Source organism: Rosa chinensis, chromosome 6 (assembly GCF_002994745.2).
Source record: "Rosa chinensis cultivar Old Blush chromosome 6, RchiOBHm-V2, whole genome shotgun sequence".
In the NCBI taxonomy this organism is placed as follows: domain Eukaryota; kingdom Viridiplantae; phylum Streptophyta; class Magnoliopsida; order Rosales; family Rosaceae; genus Rosa; species Rosa chinensis.
Window position 1 is genome coordinate 31904654 of NC_037093.1, and position 9057 is coordinate 31913710.

General features: G+C 42.0%; 1 protein-coding gene across 1 annotated transcript; it reads left to right on the forward strand.

Annotated features, from left to right (window-relative positions):
- The first annotated feature begins 302 nt into the window (after positions 1-302).
- LOC121049746 lies at positions 303-8602 on the forward strand. Its single transcript, XM_040507811.1, has 3 exons — positions 303-323; positions 2360-3617; positions 7510-8602. The coding sequence occupies exons 2-3, from the start codon at positions 2363-2365 to the stop codon at positions 7536-7538; spliced, it is 1284 nt and encodes a 427-aa protein (XP_040363745.1). The 5' UTR covers positions 303-323; positions 2360-2362; the 3' UTR covers positions 7539-8602.
- The last annotated feature ends 455 nt before the right edge of the window (positions 8603-9057 follow it).

Sequence of the window (9057 nt, forward strand, 5' to 3'; positions counted from 1 at the left end):
GAATTGTTATGATTTTTGCAATTTCATACCGATCGATTATTCTATCCGTGAGGATTTGAGCGTCCGATCGACTTGTGGTTTGGTCACATCGATCGTGGACGTATTCCAGAGACTTCGGGAGGTCTCGGATGTGGTTTTGCCTCGATTGGCGCCACTTTGGGGGATTTTAGTTCAAAACAGGGGTTTCGGACTTAAAATTGGTTATGAATCGTTACTGATTTGAGATCATTGGTGAATAGGTGCTTCTAGAAGGTGAATTGGACAAGTTGTTGGTGATAGTGTACTAGTTCGGTTCTGTATAGAAGACGCAGCGGGATTCTGAGGTGAGTAATCTCACGAAGTTCATATCACGAACGGGTTCACCATACTGTTTTGAGAGTTATTTAGTTAACTGCAAACTATAGATGGTATTAGTGGCACTTTTGAGTAGATGATTACGTGTGTATATATGTATATTATGGGATGTATATATATACATACGTATTCATGTATTAGTAGATATATGTTTACGTGAAATATATATGTTTTGGGTGGTTTGTGGATTTATGAAAACAATATGCATGAAATGATGCTTTTTATTGTTTTGGGGTGTGGCTTTTGGAAAACAAATGATTTGTGGAAATGATTGATTTCGATTTGTTTTGAAAAGCGTTGAGATTTGAGAAAAGTGTTGAGATTTGGGTATGAAAACAATGGGCATGAATTGATGCTTTTTATTGTTTTGTGTTATGGCTTTTTCGGAAAACAATGATTATGGAAATGTTGATTTCGATTGTTTTCAAAAGCGTTGCGATTTGTGTAACATTTTGGGTCAGATGCGACTCCTTTAATGTTTTGCTCCAAGGGACATTGCGGCCCGAGGATCGAAGGTCTAAGACCTTGGGCAGAATCTCAGGTGACCACGTCTTTGGCCGGACGAGTGGTTACGTTTTTCAGTTAGAGCTCTAATCTGTCTGCCATATAGGTAATTCATGGGGTAACGGGAATTGGTTATTTACAACTCATGACATTACGTATTTTTAGGGAACAAGGTGTGAGTTGCTTCCTTATTAATGGTTTTTAAGGGGACAAGGTGCAAGTTGATTTCCTTATTAACGATTTGATAGAAATCAAGGTGTGAGTTGCTTTCTATGGTACGCTTATGGTACAACTGATAGAATTCAAGGTGTGAGTTGTTTTCTATGTTTTAACTGATAGAATTCAAGGTGTGAGTTGTTTTCTATGTTTTATTGATAGAAATCAAGGTGTGAGTTGTTTTCTATGTTTTATTGATAGAATTCAAGGTGTGAGTTGTTTTCTATGTTTTATTGATAGAATTCAAGGTGTGAGTTGTTTTCTATGTTTTATTGATAGAAATCAAGGTGTGAGTTGCTTTCTATGTTTTATTGATAGAAATCAAGTGTGGGTTGTTTTCTATGTTTCGTTTTAAAAGGAAACAAGGTGTGAGTTGCTTTCTTTTATTTCGATTTGAAAGGAAATTAAAGTGTGAGGTATTCTCCTTTATTTCGTGTTTTAAGGAATCAAAGCGTGAGTTGTTTTCCTTATTTTTGGCGTGAGTTGTGTGTGGTTTGAGTTACTCATACGGGCTTGCAAAAGCTTACCGGGTTTGTTGTGTGGCAACCCGGTACACTATTCAAACGGTGTAGGGGTTAATCCTGCAGGTTAGGATAATCGGGGCTGAAGCGGAGGTAGCGCCTTTGCGGCTTTACGGTAGGAAGCCATTTTTGTAACTTTACCGTTGATTAAGGACTTCCGTTGTATAGTTACTCTGAGCTGCATTTACGTTTTATTTTGTTGTTGACAATCTATTTCGTAAGCATTGTAATATATAACTCTATGGAGCGAGTTTATATTAACTTTGAGGGTTCAGGGCATCAATATCTGTGTAAGTTAAAGGGAAAAAGATTCCAGGTATTTTGTATTGATGACTGGACGTTCACGCATATATAATTATGGGGTTATATATATCGATTTTCATGTGCGTAAAACCAGGGGCGTGACAGTTTGGTATCAGAGCGTAAGGTGCATATTTGGTGACAATCAATACTCCTCGAGTGATGGCCCGTCTGCAGCGGATCCCCATCTGATGCTCTTCGGTATTGATATAGTCATTGGGTATGCAATTAGTGTTGGAATGTGAGTCTTCAGGGTAGTGTTGGCTCAGTGAATAAGTTGTAGGAGCTTAAGGTAGCTTCTAGGAGTTATAGTCTTTTGAGGAACGAGGACCTTTAGATTTAACTCTTGTTTACGTAGGGGATAGAATTGTATCTTCTAACGTAGTAAGGTGGTTGATGTAGTCTTGTAGTTGACTTATACTTGTGATTGGGAGAGTACCTTATGGTTACGCTATGTTCTTTAGGTAATGGATCTTCACGGAGACAGTGCTAAGGATAGAGGCAGATTTTTCCCTCTGAAGGAGTCTTATCGGAAAGATGATGTGCAAGGACCGCTTTTGATGCAGCCTGTTCTGCCTGTTTTTGAGGGCATCAATACTACTCGCCTATCATGGTTGACTGGGGAAGTTACTAGATTGGGAGCAGTCGCATTTCATGGTGGTACAGATTACATGTTAGCTGAATGCTGGATCGAGAACATGGAGACCTATTTTAAGATGATTATCTGTACTGACGTTGAGAGGTGGATAGTAGCTACATTTCTCCTTCAGGATGAGGCAAAGCAGTGGTGGGATTTTGTACTGAAGACAAAGGATGTGGCCACCTTGACCTGGAGATGTTTTGTTGGACTCTTTCGAGATAAGTATTTTCCGGCTTCTGCTAGAGAGCAATTGGGGATCGACTTTATCTCATTAGTTCAAGGAACTATGAGTGTCAGAGACTATGAGGCTCGATTTTCACAATTGTATCGGTTTGTCTGGCCGATGGATGCAGAAAAGTTGGCTCGTAGGTTCGAACAAGGATTGAACTATGAGATCAGGGAGAGGATGATTATCCTTCGACTGCCTACTGTGGCAATGATATTGGATAGGGCTATAGCAATCGAGCGGGAACTCCAGGCTTCTCGTGAGGAGTCATCAATCGTAGGAGATTCCCGAGGAAAGGGAAAGGCAATTGCGGAAGGCAGTGATGCACCAGGTACTCAGGATGGGTCTCGGAAAAGACAGAAGACTTGTCAGCAGGCTCCTGTTGGTGTAGCCGCTGAACCTACTTGGATTGCACCTGTTGGGCAAGCTGTGCCTTTGAGATGTTTTAACTGCAACGAGTTGGGGCATGTGGCTAGGAATTGTGTGAAGCCGAAGTGCAGGAAATGTTACAAGTGTGGGCTGAAGGGACATGTTGTTCGGGAGTGTACCCAACCTAAGGTTATGAGAGAGAGGACTCATCAGCAGGCGCCAGCTAGGGCTGCAGCTGCACCTGTTAGGGTTGCACCTGTGGGGCAGGTGGCAAACCATAAGTGTTTCAATTGCAATGAGATGGGCCATGTTGCTCGAGTTTGCACGAGACCGAAGAATTTGGTATGTTTCTCATGTGGCCAGACAGGGCATTTCTCAAGGGATTGTACCCAGCAGCAGGGTAGGGGACAAGGGAACCAGCAGAGACAACTGCCTCAGGGGCAAACTAGGGTGTTTGCTATTGATCAACAGAATACCGAGGAAGAAGGTACTTTATCTATTTCTACTTGGGTTGTTAGAACAATGTGTGATAGTTGCGTACTTCTTTCCGTATGTTGTGTTGTGATAGGTTTTACTTGTTGATTTTAGTTTGACCTATGAGTGTGGCATGTTGTGATGCATAGGCTTTGGTCGAATTGAATTGAATTGACGGTTTCTTTTTCAATTCTTGTAACGTAAGGGTTACATCATCGTTGAGTGGTACAGACACTGTTGTGATAACAGGATTCTGGACTTTTGTGTGATCTGTGTGTAGTGTTGCAATCACAAGAGTTTTAGTGGGTAGGGTACGAGGACGGGAATTCATGAAATTATTGGGTTACCACCAAGTGGTGTGGTAACGATTCCTATTGTTGTGATACTAGGTGAGGTACCTGTATCCACTATTGATCGAGGAAGTTGTACTTTGAAATGAAGGAATTCTTGCTGAGAATGAAAATTGGATTTGAGCTTGGTTTATGCGTACTTGTGGGAGTGGTGCGTGTAAATTTCGGGACGAAATTTCTTTAAGGGGGGTAGAATGTGATGCCCCGGAAATTCACAATTATTTTCCGAGGATTTTCCGGAATTAGTTTTATAACTATTGGACGGTTTCGTGGCTCGTGGATGGAGCGGAAGTGTTTCGGGCGAATAATTAATTGAAGAATATGGTTTTAGGGGGGTTGCCAAAGGTTGAATTTTTATTCGTTGGGATTCTCCGAAAACTTCCTTCACGAAAGTTGTAGAGCGCGTCGATACGAGTTCGTGGACATGTGGAACGCGAGAATCGGAGTTCGTATGAGGAAGTTATGGCTATGGAAAGAAGTTTCCATTTTAGTATATATAGGAAAAAAATCAGAAAATATATTCATTTTCCACTTTCCTTTTCCGGAAACCATACACTCTCTCTCTCTTCTCTCTCGTCCGCGCCCTCAGAGTCGAAGATTTTCGACTGACCCGACCCGAACCCGGCCGACCCGACCCGGCTTTTCCGGCGAGCTCCGGCCATCTCCGGCGACGAAACTTTCCAGACGGGATCGTCTCCGCCGTCTGGTGGTCCCTGTGGTGTTCTCTAGCGCCGATTCTCGGTGGTAGCGGCGGTAGAAGGCGGTGCAGGTTGGTGTTTTCGGACCCGGCCGGAAAACACAACTCCGGCGACTTCATGGCTTCAACGATTCCTTGGTTGAGCTCAGAGCGGCCTCGCTGATCGATCCTTGGTGGTTGTTTGGATCGATTCACGTGAAACTTCGATCAACTCAGTTGGGATTACTGTTCACGGCTTGTGAGGTAGTTTTCGATCCCTTAGGCTTGTTTTCTGACTTCGATCCAGTTATGAGAATTCACAAGCATGCTTAGATGAAGCTTTTTGATGTTGGGAGTTTTGTGAAATAATGAGTTTTTGGCCGGCGGCGGTGCACCACCGTCTGTGGCGGTGTTCCGGCGGTGTTCCGGCCACTTAAGGAACTGTTTTTGGTATTATATATGTTCTACTCGTTGATACGAGCGTTTCGATATATAATATGCAAATTTTGGAGTTCGTATGGAATTGTTATGATTTTTGCAATTTCATACCGATCGATTATTCTATCCGTGAGGATTTGAGCGTCCGATCGACTTGTGGTTTGGTCACATCGATCGTGGACGTATTCCAGAGACTTCGGGAGGTCTCGGATGTGGTTTTGCCTCGATTGGCGCCACTTTGGGGGATTTTAGTTCAAAACAGGGGTTTCGGACTTAAAATTGGTTATGAATCGTTACTGATTTGAGATCATTGGTGAATAGGTGCTTCTAGAAGGTGAATTGGACAAGTTGTTGGTGATAGTGTACTAGTTCGGTTCTGTATAGAAGACGCAGCGGGATTCTGAGGTGAGTAATCTCACGAAGTTCATATCACGAACGGGTTCACCATACTGTTTTGAGAGTTATTTAGTTAACTGCAAACTATAGATGGTATTAGTGGCACTTTTGAGTAGATGATTACGTGTGTATATATGTATATTATGGGATGTATATATATACATACGTATTCATGTATTAGTAGATATATGTTTACGTGAAATATATATGTTTTGGGTGGTTTGTGGATTTATGAAAACAATATGCATGAAATGATGCTTTTTATTGTTTTGGGGTGTGGCTTTTGGAAAACAAATGATTTGTGGAAATGATTGATTTCGATTTGTTTTGAAAAGCGTTGAGATTTGAGAAAAGTGTTGAGATTTGGGTATGAAAACAATGGGCATGAATTGATGCTTTTTATTGTTTTGTGTTATGGCTTTTTCGGAAAACAATGATTATGGAAATGTTGATTTCGATTGTTTTCAAAAGCGTTGCGATTTGTGTAACATTTTGGGTCAGATGCGACTCCTTTAATGTTTTGCTCCAAGGGACATTGCGGCCCGAGGATCGAAGGTCTAAGACCTTGGGCAGAATCTCAGGTGACCACGTCTTTGGCCGGACGAGTGGTTACGTTTTTCAGTTAGAGCTCTAATCTGTCTGCCATATAGGTAATTCATGGGGTAACGGGAATTGGTTATTTACAACTCATGACATTACGTATTTTTAGGGAACAAGGTGTGAGTTGCTTCCTTATTAATGGTTTTTAAGGGGACAAGGTGCAAGTTGATTTCCTTATTAACGATTTGATAGAAATCAAGGTGTGAGTTGCTTTCTATGGTACGCTTATGGTACAACTGATAGAATTCAAGGTGTGAGTTGTTTTCTATGTTTTAACTGATAGAATTCAAGGTGTGAGTTGTTTTCTATGTTTTATTGATAGAAATCAAGGTGTGAGTTGTTTTCTATGTTTTATTGATAGAATTCAAGGTGTGAGTTGTTTTCTATGTTTTATTGATAGAATTCAAGGTGTGAGTTGTTTTCTATGTTTTATTGATAGAAATCAAGGTGTGAGTTGCTTTCTATGTTTTATTGATAGAAATCAAGTGTGGGTTGTTTTCTATGTTTCGTTTTAAAAGGAAACAAGGTGTGAGTTGCTTTCTTTTATTTCGATTTGAAAGGAAATTAAAGTGTGAGGTATTCTCCTTTATTTCGTGTTTTAAGGAATCAAAGCGTGAGTTGTTTTCCTTATTTTTGGCGTGAGTTGTGTGTGGTTTGAGTTACTCATACGGGCTTGCAAAAGCTTACCGGGTTTGTTGTGTGGCAACCCGGTACACTATTCAAACGGTGTAGGGGTTAATCCTGCAGGTTAGGATAATCGGGGCTGAAGCGGAGGTAGCGCCTTTGCGGCTTTACGGTAGGAAGCCATTTTTGTAACTTTACCGTTGATTAAGGACTTCCGTTGTATAGTTACTCTGAGCTGCATTTACGTTTTATTTTGTTGTTGACAATCTATTTCGTAAGCATTGTAATATATAACTCTATGGAGCGAGTTTATATTAACTTTGAGGGTTCAGGGCATCAATATCTGTGTAAGTTAAAGGGAAAAAGATTCCAGGTATTTTGTATTGATGACTGGACGTTCACGCATATATAATTATGGGGTTATATATATCGATTTTCATGTGCGTAAAACCAGGGGCGTGACAGTTTGGTATCAGAGCGTAAGGTGCATATTTGGTGACAATCAATACTCCTCGAGTGATGGCCCGTCTGCAGCGGATCCCCATCTGATGCTCTTCGGTATTGATATAGTCATTGGGTATGCAATTAGTGTTGGAATGTGAGTCTTCAGGGTAGTGTTGGCTCAGTGAATAAGTTGTAGGAGCTTAAGGTAGCTTCTAGGAGTTATAGTCTTTTGAGGAACGAGGACCTTTAGATTTAACTCTTGTTTACGTAGGGGATAGAATTGTATCTTCTAACGTAGTAAGGTGGTTGATGTAGTCTTGTAGTTGACTTATACTTGTGATTGGGAGAGTACCTTATGGTTACGCTATGTTCTTTAGGTAATGGATCTTCACGGAGACAGTGCTAAGGATAGAGGCAGATTTTTCCCTCTGAAGGAGTCTTATCGGAAAGATGATGTGCAAGGACCGCTTTTGATGCAGCCTGTTCTGCCTGTTTTTGAGGGCATCAATACTACTCGCCTATCATGGTTGACTGGGGAAGTTACTAGATTGGGAGCAGTCGCATTTCATGGTGGTACAGATTACATGTTAGCTGAATGCTGGATCGAGAACATGGAGACCTATTTTAAGATGATTATCTGTACTGACGTTGAGAGGTGGATAGTAGCTACATTTCTCCTTCAGGATGAGGCAAAGCAGTGGTGGGATTTTGTACTGAAGACAAAGGATGTGGCCACCTTGACCTGGAGATGTTTTGTTGGACTCTTTCGAGATAAGTATTTTCCGGCTTCTGCTAGAGAGCAATTGGGGATCGACTTTATCTCATTAGTTCAAGGAACTATGAGTGTCAGAGACTATGAGGCTCGATTTTCACAATTGTATCGGTTTGTCTGGCCGATGGATGCAGAAAAGTTGGCTCGTAGGTTCGAACAAGGATTGAACTATGAGATCAGGGAGAGGATGATTATCCTTCGACTGCCTACTGTGGCAATGATATTGGATAGGGCTATAGCAATCGAGCGGGAACTCCAGGCTTCTCGTGAGGAGTCATCAATCGTAGGAGATTCCCGAGGAAAGGGAAAGGCAATTGCGGAAGGCAGTGATGCACCAGGTACTCAGGATGGGTCTCGGAAAAGACAGAAGACTTGTCAGCAGGCTCCTGTTGGTGTAGCCGCTGAACCTACTTGGATTGCACCTGTTGGGCAAGCTGTGCCTTTGAGATGTTTTAACTGCAACGAGTTGGGGCATGTGGCTAGGAATTGTGTGAAGCCGAAGTGCAGGAAATGTTACAAGTGTGGGCTGAAGGGACATGTTGTTCGGGAGTGTACCCAACCTAAGGTTATGAGAGAGAGGACTCATCAGCAGGCGCCAGCTAGGGCTGCAGCTGCACCTGTTAGGGTTGCACCTGTGGGGCAGGTGGCAAACCATAAGTGTTTCAATTGCAATGAGATGGGCCATGTTGCTCGAGTTTGCACGAGACCGAAGAATTTGGTATGTTTCTCATGTGGCCAGACAGGGCATTTCTCAAGGGATTGTACCCAGCAGCAGGGTAGGGGACAAGGGAACCAGCAGAGACAACTGCCTCAGGGGCAAACTAGGGTGTTTGCTATTGATCAACAGAATACCGAGGAAGAAGGTACTTTATCTATTTCTACTTGGGTTGTTAGAACAATGTGTGATAGTTGCGTACTTCTTTCCGTATGTTGTGTTGTGATAGGTTTTACTTGTTGATTTTAGTTTGACCTATGAGTGTGGCATGTTGTGATGCATAGGCTTTGGTCGAATTGAATTGAATTGACGGTTTCTTTTTCAATTCTTGTAACGTAAGGGTTACATCATCGTTGAGTGGTACAGACACTGTTGTGATAACAGGATTCTGGACTTTTGTGTGATCTGTGTGTAGTGTTGCAATCACAAGAGTTTTAG